General features: G+C 41.3%; 1 protein-coding gene across 1 annotated transcript in view; it reads left to right on the forward strand.

The window, feature by feature from the left end:
* Positions 1 to 15,390, forward strand: part of CDC40 (cell division cycle 40) — a 76,327-nt gene that overhangs the window by 41,146 nt on the left and 19,791 nt on the right. The window contains exons 4-7 of the mRNA XM_019537894.1: positions 6,404 to 6,487; positions 8,286 to 8,425; positions 9,810 to 9,906; positions 12,386 to 12,525. Coding sequence (XP_019393439.1) covers positions 6,404 to 6,487; positions 8,286 to 8,425; positions 9,810 to 9,906; positions 12,386 to 12,525 — 461 coding nt within the window. The remainder of the gene's footprint in view (positions 1 to 6,403; positions 6,488 to 8,285; positions 8,426 to 9,809; positions 9,907 to 12,385; positions 12,526 to 15,390) is intronic.

Here is a 15,390-nt window from a genome sequence, read left to right on the forward strand (position 1 = left end):
GAACACTAAAAATTGGCTATCAGTATCGGCCCCAAAAATCTGTATTGGTGCTCCCCTGCTGGATATGTAGATAGGTGAATTTTTTTAATGTGAAGAGGCAGATGACTTTTACGCAGGGGTGGATGATTATTTCAGCTGGAGGGCCGTTTAATGAGTTTTGGTGAGCTGTGGGGGGCTGCAAGGGTAGCCTCCCCCCTTGACAGCCTCCCTGCCCCGTGGTCACCGTCTTGGGGTTGGAAGTCTCTCGCTTTGCCCTGGAAGTACTCCTTTTTGGAAAGGGATTTGCCATCTTGGAACTGGGGGGCGGGGGAAAGAATATACTAAAATCACACAGGTACACTAATATTTTATTTTTATTTCAAAAAAATATTTTTGTTCTGATATGTGTATGTTTGCATTGTGTATCTAGAGGTGACTGCATAAAAACTTAAAATGAAGGCTTACTCTTGTACGTTGTGGTAGGGGGAGGGGATATAATGGCATGTGGAGGGCTGTGGGAGTATGGGTGGGTGGATATGGGGTTTTTCTGGGTTGGTGTCAGTGTATGTGTATGTGGGGTATGGGTGGGTGTGTGGACATGGGGTTTATAGGGTCTGTGTCCTTGTGTGTGGATGTGAGGTGTAGGGGTACCACGTGTTCCCCGGCTGCAACGTGGGACTTGCCACTCTGTGCCTCCATGTGCAGCTCCTGGCTGGAGTGCCAGAAACCCCACCAAGGAGGCAAGGAGCCTGCCCAGCCTGATGGTGCAAGACTTCCCACAGCTCCTGGCACTAGCATGCTGTCGGGATGGGCTGTCTCTGTGCAGTTCCTGGCATGGCAGCCAGGAACCATGTGCTGCAGGACTGGCCCGGCCAGCTTCATGCTGCACTACCTGGGCCATGGCATTGCAGCTGGAAAACATGTGGTGTCTGGAGGGGACAGGCCAGGCCGGCCAGCTTCATGCTGCACTACACTGGTCCCAACACAGAGCTAGCCTAGCCCTGTGGCATGTGGTTCCTGGATACAGCATGGGACCAGCACAGAGCCAACCTGGTCCCTCCCATCCCAACCCGATGGCTTGGGAACCAAGGGAACCGAGCACCACTGGGCCGGGCTGGACTGGGTCTGTGCCACGCCATGTGGATCCTGGTGTTGCAGCCAGGAACTGCGTACCTCTAGGCCGGCTCCATGCAGCACAGCATGGAGCTGCCCAGCCCAGCTGGGCACCTTCTGGCACCACACAGTTCCTGGCAGCACAGCGTTGAGATGGCCTGTCTCATTGCATCCAAGCCAGCCCTGCAGCATGTGGTACCTGGCTGCAACACCACAACCTGCATGCAGCCAACCCAGCCCATCGCATTCCAGCCCGATTGGCACCCTAGCGCCAGGAGCCATGAGGAGTCCTACACCATCAGGCTGGGATGGTTCCATGCCTCCACATGGGGTTCCTGATGCTCTAGCCAGGAGACCCATGTGGAAGCACAGAACCAGAATTTCCAACTGCTTGCCTGGATTTGACCTTCAGGGTTCATTGCCACGACCCCTACAGTAGGTAGTGGTAATACCCAGTGTTTTGATGCAGCTCCAGAACTCAGGGAGTTAACATCAGTTGCCTCCCCTCCTTACCTACCTCAGAGGACTGTTGTGGGGAGAAGAGGTAGTGGCATTAACTTCTCAAACTTCTGATACAGTGGCTCCAGCAGCTATGGGAATTGATGCCACCACTGCCACTCCATGGGTCATCCAGCTTTGAGAATCTCCAGGACACAACAAGTTTTTAAAACCCCTGTCTCTAGAGCAGTGGTCTCCAAACTTTTTTGATCGTGCACCCCCTATCGGTAAATAAATTTTTGAGCACATACCCCCAATATATGTATATTTATATAAATATAAATAGAAGTTCTAATATTTTCTTCCCGTACCCCAATGGATTGTCTTGCATACCCCCTGAGGTGTGTGCACCCCACTTTGGAGACCACTGCTCTGGAGCAATGAGATTTTGTAGCTCTGTCAACTTTTTGTGGTCATATTAGATCAGACTATTCTCCCGAAGTCTGTCAGGTTCATACAGGACGTAACATATTCAAACTGTGTCATTTAAACTTCTCCATCAGAGGCTTTTACTGTGGTCTTATTTAATAATAAATACTTTGCCTTCTATCCATTTTTCTCAAAGCACTTTATGAATATTCATAAACTTGGCCATAATAGCCTGTGGAACAGAACTTCCTCATCTCCAAGATGAAGACAAATTGCAGAGTTTAAAAGGATATTGTTGATTTGAAAATTGCATTTCTATCAACTTGTTTGCTTCTTAGTGTTACCAGTAACACCCATATTCATTATAAGACTGTGGTGAGAAACTTTTTTGCCAATTATTTTCTGAATCTCAACTGCATTAGTTGCATTTTCTGTTAGTGGTTTCAGCTGTCTAGCCTTTCATGCAGCAATAGGAGAAAGAGGAGTGAGATATATATATATATTATTTGTTTACTTTTTAAAGCAGAAAATGTGAAACCGTAAACATTTCAGATGCATGGGGTTCAAGAAAAGTAGCCAAATGTCAAGTTAATATCCCCTTTTTTAAATGACTTTCACGGCCATGCAAGAAGTCCTATGGCAGAACCAGGAGCAAACCCACATTTCTTCAGTCAGTTTTGTATCTCACCTACAAGAATACTGTATTTCCATCCAAGTGTGGAAACATAATAATTTCATAGTTGTTAGGGGCTGGAAGGGACCTTACAGATCATCGGGTCTAGGCCCCCTGCACTTGGGCAGGAAAGACTGCTGGGATCAGATGACCCAAGCAAGATGGGCATCAAGATGCTTTTTGAAGATCACCAGGCTGGATGACTGTACCACCTCTGGGGGAAACCTGTTCCAAACCCTTGGTACTCAACTTGTAGAGAAGTTGTCTAGCCTGAAGTGATCCTCAATTAGCTTGTGCTTAATAGTTCTTGTCTTCCCCTGAGGGGTCTTGGTGAACAGATGCTCTCCCAGGCCCTGATGGTACACCCTTGATATAAACTGCTACCAAGTCCGCTCTGAGTCTTCTCTTCTCCAGGCTGAGCAGTCCCAAGTCTTTCAGCCTCTCCTCATATGACTGGTCTCTAAGCCTCTAATCGTGTTCATGGCCCTCCTTTGTACTCTCTTGAGCTTTTCCACATCCTTCCTGAAGTGCGGCACCCGGAACTGGACACAGAACTCCAGCTGTATTCTCACCAAGGCTGAGTAGAAAGGGAAGATGACATCCTCAGCCTTGCTCAAGATGCCTTAGTAGATGCATGCCAGTGTTTGATTTGGTCTGCAAGCTATGGCATCACATTGGTGGCTCCTGTTCATTTTGTTGTCTATCTCGACACCCAGGTCTCAGTCAGATGTGGTGCTAGCAAGCCATAGCACTGCCGAGCCTGTAAGTGTGTTGTGAATTATTTCTTCCCAGATGGAGCACTTTACATTTCTTTGTATTAAACAACATCAGGTTGAGGTCCACCCACCTCGCTAGCCCATCCAGGTCAGCCGTATTGCCAGGCTGTCTTCAAGCATGACCACACTCCCCCATAGCTTGGTGTTGTCAGCAAACTTTGCTAGTTTGCTTTTAATACCCAAAGCCAAATAATTGATGAGCATATGCCTTGGGTTCTATAGAATCTGTACCTAAATCAAAATTCTTTAAGATGTGGTAATGATTCAGATTCACTTCAAGTTGCTTACAAAAGCAGCATCTGAGTTGCACCTTAATTAATCATCCTGTCAACATTCTTCCCCCCACTTATGTTTCTATCTTGGCAAATCTGTTCTCCTCTAGTGTACTGTCAAAATAATGTTTTTTTTAGAAATTTCTATCTGTTTTTTTTGTTGGACACTCGGTTGGTTCAAGAGAATCAAATCTCTTGGTAGCTGGTGAACTTAAACTGCAGGTCCAAATCATTTATGTTTCTTAAACATTATATCTACTTATTTGGACTTGTTCAGCTTAGTAGAACCCAAATTCGTGCTGTAAAGGGGTCTGATTTTTCAGAAAATACTGAGCCATACCAAAGGAGCTAGATCTAGTATGCTTATAGCAGGCTGCATTGTGTATTGTAGGTATACCATTATTATTTACCTGTTGCTTTGTTTATGTGCACCATGTTTGCCTCTGTCTGTTTAATCCAGTTCTTTTTAGGTACACTGCAGTGTCTGTGATCACAGTTGTGCATTTCAGCATAATACAAATCCAATGTTGTGTCCAAATGCAAAGGAAGACCGTTTTGTTTTGTTTTTTTGCTACTATTTAGTTGGTCTAATAAAAGATATCGCCTCTGACCCAAGGGTTTTGTTTGTTACATAAAACCCCTTTCATTTGAACTGAAATAGAAGAGAAGGTACGAGTCAGGGCAAATTGTCTAGTGCATTAATACAGCAAGAGAAAAGCAAGCTGTCCCTCACAGCTGCATTTGCATGTCTTAAAGGAAAAATGGGAATCTTTCACATTCCCAGTATACCTTATAAGTTGTTCAGAGCCTTTCTATAAGAAAGATCCTGGACTAAATTCAACCATATTACAAGTCTGCACAGTTGCCATTGAGAGCTGGATTTGACCTAGTTCCATTCATAAGGACACTGTTTCTCTTTACGACTAATAAGCAAATGTAGGCTATCAGTAAGACTGGAGGACAAATAAACCACTGTATAGATTTTTGACATATATCCAAAATAGTATCTCAGCATTATTAACAGAAACCTTATAGTGTAAAGGAGCCTATTAGAATAGTATCTCATGAAAGGCTGGTGGAAATCTTGCAGTGTCCATTCAGCTTCATTGTATAGAATCTAAAATAGTATAAAATTTAGCTAATAACACATTTTTACTATTACACAGTTCAGATGTTCAGATGTAGCGAGTTCTCGGATTTTATAGTAAAGGAGATCTTTTTTTTGGGGGGGGGGGTGTTTTCCTACATTATGCAGGTAGCTTGTTAGAGGTATAATAGGTTTGTTCCCTTCCCCCTAAAAGATTCAGTCTGAGAGCCAAACCAAATAACCAGGAAAGCTTGGTTCCAGAGTCAAGTTTGCTCTAGAGATGGAATGCTCAGTCCATATGTGGATAAAACCATCTTACTTTGCTCTTCTAATGACTCTAATAGTTCCAACAGTAAATTTTATTTTTTTTGTCTACGAGATGACAGAAGCTAACTGAAAGGGCTGCTTAGACTGTACTTTCCAAGGAAAGAGAGAGGAAACGAACTGCCAGCACAGATTAGAATAGCCATGGTGATATCATAGTGTAGGGACACCTATGGAAAGAGTATTCCACCATTAATGGTATTCTCTCCACAGATCAAAAGAATACAATAATGTCTGGTTAGGCAAGATTGTGGGCTCTAGGATCACTCTGATTTTATGGATTATCTTCACCATTATCTTGTTAAGTTCTTGAAGTAGCTATCAGAATTCAGAGAAGTTCTGTTTAGGGCCCTAACACAATGCTGCCCCATTCACATAATATTTGTTTTAAAATGTATGAGCTGTCCACAAGGGTGCACTCTTTCCCCAAAAAATGGGGTTGGTGATCACTAAATATCCCATACCTGTGTTCCATAGAAACTGTATTTAATTATTCATGTTTACTATAATATTAAGATTGTGCCATTTACTTCAGGGAAGTGAAGACAACCTGGGAGAACTCCTGTTAAAACAAAGAATCTAAATATGAGGAGAGCTTTGATATCCCCTCTTATACATAAGATCTCAAAGCACTTCACAGACTTTCTGGAGAGATTCATTCCACACCACATTCTAAAGCATAGTAATTATTTGTAGCATAAGATCATTCACAGTCATCAGCCTGCTCTGGGAAGCAAAGCGTACCTGATAGGAAGCAGAAAGAAATGTGAACAATACTCTTTAAATGGTGGCATATTTTCTTCCACTTCTTTGGAGTTATTTAGAGCAGCACCAGTTGTTGAATTACTTTCGCAGCTTTTATTTCAAGCAAGATTTTGAATCTTTGCAGAATGGCACAGGATTAAATAAAGCTCTTCAGGAATCAGTCAAGATTAAGTGGTTGCTTCTGTGGTTAGTTCATTACTTTCTAACACAATACACTTGTTCATAATTTGACCAGTGAGTTCACGTCAGCTTCAAGTAGTTACAGTTTGTAGCACTATGGAAATAGAGTATTCAGCACTAGGCAGTGTTCTGTAGTAACCCTCCAGTAGCCTGGCCAGGCTGAAAGTTAAGGGATATTTCAGCAAGTCATTCTTCATGCCAGGAAGATCTCTTTAAATATATAGCTTTGAAGAAAATGGAATGAGGGTGGAGACAAAGTCCTCTCTAGGACCAGCAAAAGATTGTTTTTCTTCAAGAAAAGAGAGCTGAAAATGGTGTGACAAACAAATGCTTCAGATAATGGTTTATTCATTTTCCTTTACTCTAGGTTATGCATTAGATCCCTCTATAGATAATCCTGAAGTTGCCACTAAGTATATTGGTTCTGTAGAAGAAGCGGAAAAGAATCAAGGTAAACCATTTTTAAATCCGATATGAAACTAAATGTAGTCTTAATTGCAACCTGTTATGTTGAGTTTGATTTTTGTAGGAAATAAGCGAATAGCTGTCATTAGGTGCAAGGACAATATCATTAAATGTCTGGTAATGACACTGGGAAAGATGCTTCCTAGAATGTAAATGTGAATCTTAGTCCTCCAGGTTTTTTTCTACTAAGAGATTAAATTATAATTCAACGTTAGAACATGGCATATTTGTTCATATACAAATCAATATTAAAGGCCAAGTTTTGAATTGAATTTGGCGTTGCATCTATCATTTTGCCATGATCTGAGCTAAAATTATACTTTTTTCTGCATTGCAGTAGCTACTTAATCATCTATCCTGCTCAGTGATACAAGGCAAACAGATCAATCCTGGTGAACAGAACATTTAATACTTCTGTTTGCAACCTTATCACTACTTAGTAAAACAGAGTTGTTTGGGGGTTTGTTTGGTTTTTTTAAGGAAAAGCCACTGGCAAGTTGCCAAGTGGTACAGGCATGCTGAATATGTACAAGAGTGACTGCCAGAGGCAGAGAAGGGCCTGTAATTAATATTTTTCTAAAATAAGTACAATGTTTTGGTCTTTGTGAAGTAGTTTATTTGCATGTAAAATTGTGCCTAAGTAGACATCATGGGTAGTAACATCTTCTCTTTATAGCTCTTCAAGATTTGTTCATCTGTGTAATTAATCCACAATCATGTACTTTGTTCCCTACATGTGCGTGCTTACGTTTCACAAGGTTTGCAGTTCACTTTCTCCTTTAAAAGTAAAGTTAAGGAGATCAGAATTCCTTTGGAATTGCAATCTTGCTGTGGAAAGGCAGTGTCAAGATAATTCGTATTTAAAAATACGTGTTCCGTTACCTGCAACATCTCTAATTATTATATACAAAAAAAAAAAGACCTAGCCACATTTCTCAAGTATGTTGTTTGGTTTCACTGCTACATTATCCATAACTCTTCTGTTTTCTATTCAGTCTTGCTCTCCAGTTCAAATGCATTAGATTGCTAGCAGTAAAAGGTTGTTGAAGTTTTAAAAATAGCAGATTAAATAATTGTATCGACAGGTTTTGTATGCACTATATATGCTTTAACATCCAGAAGTCAGTCACTCTGATTGCCCATGGTATTTTTCTTAACATTTTATTGAAACAATGAAGTTCTAAAACTGCAAGCTAAGTTCTAAATGTAAAAAAAAAAAAAGTAGTAGTAAAAGCATAACAATTCATGATAGATTAGTATATGTGTGCAATTTGTCTAAAATGGACAAGATTTTTTATGCTTTCATTGTGAGAAGAGAAAAAATGAATGAGGACTCTCATTCTTTCTGTGATGATTAATCTTTACAAAAAATCTGCTAGCAGAATAGAGAACTTTATTTTAAGAAAAAATAAGGTTTTTGCACTTTCCCAAACTTCAAAGCATGTAAAGCATTAAGCAGTTAAAAATGCCTGTTTGTGCTGTACTTTCTGCAGCAAGTAATAGTAATAAATGTGACTCCTATAAAAAATCATGACTCATGCATGAATGTTAAATAATTAACAACAAACCATCTATCATATCTATAATTTGTGTGTGTGTGTATTTAGTTTTGGTATGCTGGCTTTTTGGCTTTCATAAGTAGAGCAGCATTGTAATCTAGAGCATCTTTTGCCTGTGGATATTTATTTTTATTTACATTTCTAAACCCAAAACAGCAGTCTAAGTTCTTGAAATTAAAGAAGACACAAATGTCAGCATGTAAAGCACTACATTTCTCCTTACAGGTTTAACAGTGTTTGAAACGGGGCAAAAGAAAACAGAAAAAAGGAAGAAATTCAAAGAGAATGATGCATCTAATATTGATGGCTTCTTGGGTCCGTGGGCAAAATACGTGGATGAAAAGGAAGTGGCCAAACCTTCAGAAGTGCGCACTTTTTTTTTTCTTATATCAGTGCAGGATGGGAATTGTTAGCAATCTATTGATACCCTGGGCAGCAATGGCAGCAGTCACTTACAGAAGCAGTCATGTGTATCCACACAAGCCAATGTTTCTAGCAAGAAGAAACGTTGTGGCAATGAGAGGCTTGAACAAAGTGCTCTAGATTGGAGTATTTGGAAGAAGGCTTTAGGTGATATTTCTAATTTATTTTGTTGGCTTTACGACAGCTGCTGTAAAAAAGCAAGCAGGAGGGAAGGATGGATAAATACATTAACTTGCAAAAGGGAAAAAATGACAAGTCACTGACTCTTGAATATCATAGAATGCATGTAAATAGCTCTTTAAAAATTCTTTCCAGGGTATATGTTACTAAGTTGTTTTGATGTAGGTTAATATGAACATATACAGGAAAACCTAGTTAATTCAAAATACAAAGGACCCAAAAAAAGCAACTTCAAAATAAACAAGTTTGAAATGACCATGCAGGGTAATTTGCATATATGCAAATTGCCACAGTATGTACAGCTTCACTTGTACAAGAAGCCACACAGATATTAAACAGAACATTAAACAGAAAAACCCTATTGCATAATCATTATTTTAGTTTTTTCGTAAAGTGCATTACGTTTTAGCATACATGGAAGTACTTTGAGAACTTATGTTTATACAAAGTGAAAGCTACGTAAGATGTTATTTGAAAGCCAAAAGGCTTGTAATTTATTATAATGTGGTTCATGGGACTTGACCCCAGTAGAGTCAATGTCACATCAAGCCATGATGACCCCACAGCCCAGCACTGGTCAGTAAGTAAGCATACTCCAGTTGCTTGCCCTCTTTCCTCTCCTCCCCCTACCCCCCAAGGATCCACCTGCTAATTAGCTCCCTATTCATCACTGGACCAGGTGTTCTTGTCCCAAGTCCTGGGACCCTCCAAGAATGTATATGAAGATGAGGTGTGGGGCCCCCTTGTCCAGCTCCATCTTATGGATAGCAAGGCCACCCTAATCGCATGTGACAGCTCAAGGGGCAGGGGGGCAACAGAGCCTTTCATCTCCACAGATGTTTGGTGAGGGTTACTGGACATTTAGGCTTATAAACAAAAAGGACTCATCAGAAATGACAAAAACGGCACTTTTCAGCTGTGGGACTGAAGTGGAAGTTGAAATGTAGTTGATGTAGTGGTTCACCATGACTTGGAAAAACTCTCCAATATCAAACTAATGAGGTTTTACTGTATTTCTAACCACCTTTTGAACAAGCATATGAATTCTCTTAATTTAAATAGTGATGCAGTTCAGGATTTTGTCATGAGATTCGCTGGGGGGTAATTGCTGGGTAAAAAAGTCAAGACAATACCTTGTTTTTCTAGGAAGAACAGAAGGAGTTGGATGAAATAACAGCAAAGAGACAGAAGAAAGGTAAACAGGAAGATGATAAGCCTGGAGAAGAAAAGACTATATTACATGGTAATGCCATTTTTATAATCTTCTTTCATTTTCCTTATTCTGCTCTCAAACATTTGCTATGCTTATTCATAGAATAATAGAAGATTAAGATTGTAAGGGACCATGGGAGGTCATCTAGTCCAACACCCTGCTCAAAGCAGGACCTCCCCAACTAGATCATCGTAGCCAAAGTTTTGTCTAGCCAGGTCTTAGAAACCTCCAAGGATAGAGATTCCACAGCCTCCCTAGGTAACCTGTTCCCATGCTTTACTACCCTCCCCATAAGAGAGTTTTTCCTAATACCTAACTTAAACTTCCCTTGCTGCAACTTGAGGCCTCTGCATCTTGTTCTGTTATCTGGACACATCCAGATGAGTGCAGATATGCTGTATGTGTCACCTTGGATCCATCTGCAGCACCACACACCTCATATGCAGGCGTTCCCCACATTGCTACTTGGCAGCACAGGGGTGGGATGACCCTGGGATCTCCTGGGGTCAGAAAAACTCATGACAAAAAAAAGTGGGACAGCACATGGCAGCAGTGCACATCACCCAAAACAGGAGCCTGGCCAGCTGAAGCCACGCTCCAGCTGCTGGCCATGATTCCTGCTGCAGGATTGCTGTGGCTGCAGCTCCAAAGGCCCCCAGGAGCCCAGGTAAGGCTGCTGGGGCCAGCACAGTTGCTGGCCGCAGCCTCCCCTACCCCACTCAGGGTAACCTGCCACATACCAGAGTGCACATGGCATAGGCATTCCCTGGGGACTAGTAGCAGTGGGACAAGGTGGGCCACTACTACTTGTCCCCAGGGAAACGCACATCACCACTCATCTGGACACATGCACTTAGAACAGTCTAGCTCTATCCTCTTTGCAACCACCCTTCAGGCAGTTGAAGGTTGCTATTAAATTCCCCCCTCAGTCTTCTCTTCTCCAGACTAGACTAGAGTCTGGGCAGAAACCAAAACCCTAAAAATGTCCTTTTGTATAGTAGTGAATATCAGTTTGAGGCCAACTATTAAAGCTTTTGAAGCTGGTCTATGAACAGGTGGCATTTCTACCTTACTTCTTGCAGGCATTAATCCAACTTTTTCCCCTCTGGAGATTTCTTTTACTGTTACCTTAATACCTTTCAGTTAAGCATGCTCACGATGTGTGATTATGATTATGACTGCTCCTTCCAAGACCTCATTAGATTAGGCCTGCTCATAAGGATGTGTGATATAGTGTCAGCCATGCTGTTGCCTTGTCTTGCTGAGTGTCCAATTTAGAAATGTAAAAGGAATTGGAGTTAGACTGTCCCTAAGGTAGAGAAATAAGGAGCAGAGGCTAATGAGGTTTTGGAGGGAGCAGTCATAATCATAATCATGCTTAACTGAAATACTGTATTCAGTGCAGAAGCCTATCAACTGTGCGTCTCCCTTCATTGGCATTAATTCCCTTATGCAGGCAAAAATGTAGTTGGAATCTTTTTCTTCTCTTCCTATAAAAGAGATATCGGTTTTATTAATGGCTTGTGCTGTATTAGGTACCTGGTTCAGCAGAAAATGGTGTTGAACTGCTTGTTATATACTTTTATGTGGAATTATATTGGAGAAAACAAGTGTGTGACTAGCAAGTCGTCATAATCCCTTTTGTAGAGATGTGCATCATTTATTTCAAACATGAGAAATTCTTCTTGGGCAGAAAATTCACTTGAAGTTTTAAGGCTGAATAGATCTAAACCTTCAACCAAAAAGGCCTTAAGGGTTTACTTTTACTTCTCTCAAACACAAACCAGCTGCAAATTCCAAGTTAACATTCAATTTTAGGAGATTACCTAAAACATTCAATAGCCTGCATGTCCATAATTAAGGTCACTTGGATAGCCTTCCTTCTGCCATAGGAATTTCCAGAAGTGGAGAGATTCACTTACCCAGCCATTGCTTTGGTTAATACATTATTACCTACTGTTGGAGCTCTGTTCTACTTTGAAATGTCTAAGGACATTTGGAACATGACATTTCCTTGGCAGAATTTGGTCTCTTTCTGGCTTGTTAAGCAGTGTTTTAATACACTCTTCCTGTCATAGGGCTGGTCAGAAATTATAAATTACCATGCGTTTCATCTCTCACTGAAGACACTAGAGTTGCGTAAGTGGCAAGACCCAGATTTCAACTCCTGTTGACATCACTGGAAATGCTGCTATTGCCTCAACTCCAGAGACGCGGATTGAGATCCAGGAACCTCATTTATCCTGCAGAACCTTTATTATTCTTGATAGGGAATAATTCAGGAAAAAAAGGTTGATGATCAGATTTTAAAAGTTTGCAGGACATGTATTTGGAAAAACTTTAGCTGTATACTAAACATACTTGGTATCAAATGATGAGGACAATACTCCAAGGAATACTTCTTTAGGTCATTTCAAAGAATACTCTTAATGCTTGTGATAGTTGTTTGTGTGAAATCTTTGAACATGTAAGCTGGCTGAATGTTTGAGTACTTTGCTTTTGCTTTTAGTCAAAGAAATGTATGACTACCAGGGAAGATCATATCTTCATGTTCCTCAAGATGTTGGAGTTAACCTCCGTTCTACAGTACCACCTGAGAAATGCTATCTTCCAAAGAAACAAATCCATGTATGGTCTGGACATACAAAGGTAGGGAATACTGGTTGGTTGCAAATAAGATGATTTTCTATATAAAGCTTTTACATTCATTGTGGAGGTTATTCTTATCAATATCCCTGTTGGATACTTTCCTCTTTTCTGAAACTGAATCTGAAAAATTGGGTGCACCATGAATTCCAGGGCATCTGAAATTTAGTGAAATATAGTACCTCATATAGTATAATACCCTCTTATCTTATCTCTGCCCACTATCCCAGTAGAGTTTAAAATGTTGGTACCCTGAATAATTTACCTTCCAGACAGAGGACAAAGAACGGTAAGGGGCAGGAGAAGGAGTAAAAGCAGGGAAATGGAGAATGTTGACAGGCTCTGGCAGGGTTGAGATGGGAAAAAGACTGCTGAGGAGGAAAGGGGCACAGAGGTTCTATTTTGGAGAGAAATGAGAGATGCATAGAGAGCCACTGACATGGGAGACTTGCTGGAGTGTATTAAGAAGACCCTTGTCTGTGGGTATTACAGAAAGAAGACAGGGTAGATTTGCACCTTTATAAACTAACCAAAGTAGATAAATATAGCACAAGATTTCATTAGCTGAAGCTCACTTCATCAGATGCAGTGAAAGGACATGCAGAAAACAGTATTAGAAGGAGAGAGAAATTAAAATACAAAAGACAAGAGAAGGGAAAGTGAGGGGAAAGGTAGCGGGAGGGACAGTGCTGGGAGAAACAAGAAAACAAGAAATATAAGCCTATAGAAGCAAGGAGTCGCAAGTTAATCCAGATAATGGGATAAGAATCCGAAGTCCCTGTTTAAACCATACTTAACACAGTCAAGTTTGTGGATTTTTTTCTTGTTCTGCAATCTCTGATTAAAATTAGCTTTTAAAAGTTTGCTGTCTGAGAACAGCTATCCCAGGTGCATTATGAAGTGTCCAGTGAGGTTAAAGTGCCGTGTCCAAGGCTTTGCATCTGCCTGCAGCTGGTCTGTCAGAACAGTGTTCATTCATTCTGTCACATAGGTGTTGTTCAGTCTGTACAATGTAGACTGGGGAGGGGCAATGTAAGCAGAAGACGATGTATATGACATTGGTGGAGTTGCAGGTGAATGAACCTTGGATAGTATAATCAGTGTTATTTGTTCCAGCAATGATCTGTGCTCCAACAGTGAAACTGCACACAAGGCATTTGGGTCCATTGCAAGACCTGGTGCCTCCGTGAAACTATAAGTTAGGTAGCCTGTTGCTTGAGAGGTGCCATTGGAGGCTGGGGGGCTGCTGCCTCTAAGCCAGAACTGGTTTGTCCCCCATGACTTCTTTCAGACAGTTATCTGTTTCCAGAAGAGTTTGGAGGTCATATGTCTAAGATGTTCAAGCCAGGGGCTGTAGGTGATAACTAGAGGAACCCTTGTCCTTGTCCCAGGGCTAGTATTGTAGCAGGTCAGAGTGGGGTCTGAGTCTAGCATTGTTGATTTGAGTAGCTGCAGTTTTGGGGTTATAGTGTAGTTGTAGGAATTCCTGCTCTACATCCTAGATGTGCATCCCAGTTGGTCAGGTTAGAGCAGATTCATTTGTAATGCAGAGCTTGGCTGCAGACGTTGGATTTAGTGATGTGATTAGAATGGAAGCTGGTGGCGTTAAAGTAGCTATGGCAGTCTGTTGGTTTCTGATGCAGTGTGGTGGCAATGTGGCCATTGCATCCCTTCGCTGGAGTGTTGGGTGACATCTTCCGGGGTTAGTTTAATGGAGGAGTAGAAGTTGTTAATGTCCTGGTGAAATTTCTCTTGAGAATCTTTCTCCTGTGTCCGTACAATGAAGATGTCATCAGTGTACCTTGAGTAGATCAGGGGAAGGAGAGGGCAGCTGCGGGGAAAGTTGACTTTACAGTCCGTTATAAATATGTTGGCATGTTTGAAGCCAGGTGCGTGCCCATGGTCATGCTATTCATTTGTAAGTTTAGTTGCATACGAGGACAAAGCAGGAGAATGTAATAGAAACAGAAGCAATTTTCTCACTGGGGATAATGTTCTTTATGGCTTGTAATCGTCCTTATGAAGGATTTTGGTATACAGAGATATAACATCTCTGGTAGCGAATAGGGTGTTATCTGGAGGCTTGTCAGTGGAGATCAGTTTCCCTAAAAAAACTGTGGTGTCCTCAAATACCTGACAGCTCCAGTGGCATATGGGCCCAGGATAGTCCACATAGCCAGAAACTCCCTCCATGATGGAGCCAATGCCAGAGACAATGGGATGGTCTGGGTTGCCAGGTTTGTGTATCTTGGGTAATAAGTAAAAGTTGCCTAGCCTGGGCTTCTGGGAGGTAAAAGCAGTAATCATCTCCTGCGTTTCCCAAGGTAGATCCTGTCAGTTTCTTCTGGTCTTGTGCCTTGAAATAAAAGTAGTGGGGGAGGCACACAGGGAGCTTGTGGTGGAAAGTGGGGTGCAAAGAGTCCCTTGTATATACATTTAATAAAACTCTCTGGGATTTTTATTATGTTAAGTTGAGGGAGGGGGCAATTTTATCAAAAATGCTTGTTCATTGAACCTGACACTTTGCAGAAACGTATCAGTCTATGTCATTGAAATAGTAACCTGGAAGGTTTCTCAAGTGAGTTGGAAGGAAAGAGTTTTACCCCAAAGTAGCCAATAGCCTGTTAAGGCAATCACCAAGAAATTGTGAAACAACAAAATTGTAAAATTGGGAATCCTAAATTAGAGAGAGAAATCAAATATGCTTGCTTAAAACATGGGCCTTCAATCTACACATCTGTGTTTTGTTACTACAGTGTAGCAGCGAGCTTCACTTTGATGCTCATTGTGACTGCTCACCCAAGTAAAGTTTCACATTTCCATTAATGTTTTCAGGGCCAGGGTCTTTGCCGTCCTCATTTCTCATGA

The sequence above is a fragment of the Crocodylus porosus genome, unplaced genomic scaffold, assembly GCF_001723895.1.
Source record: "Crocodylus porosus isolate Cpor-Errol unplaced genomic scaffold, CroPor_comp1, whole genome shotgun sequence".
NCBI classification, from domain to species: Eukaryota; Metazoa; Chordata; order Crocodylia; family Crocodylidae; genus Crocodylus; species Crocodylus porosus.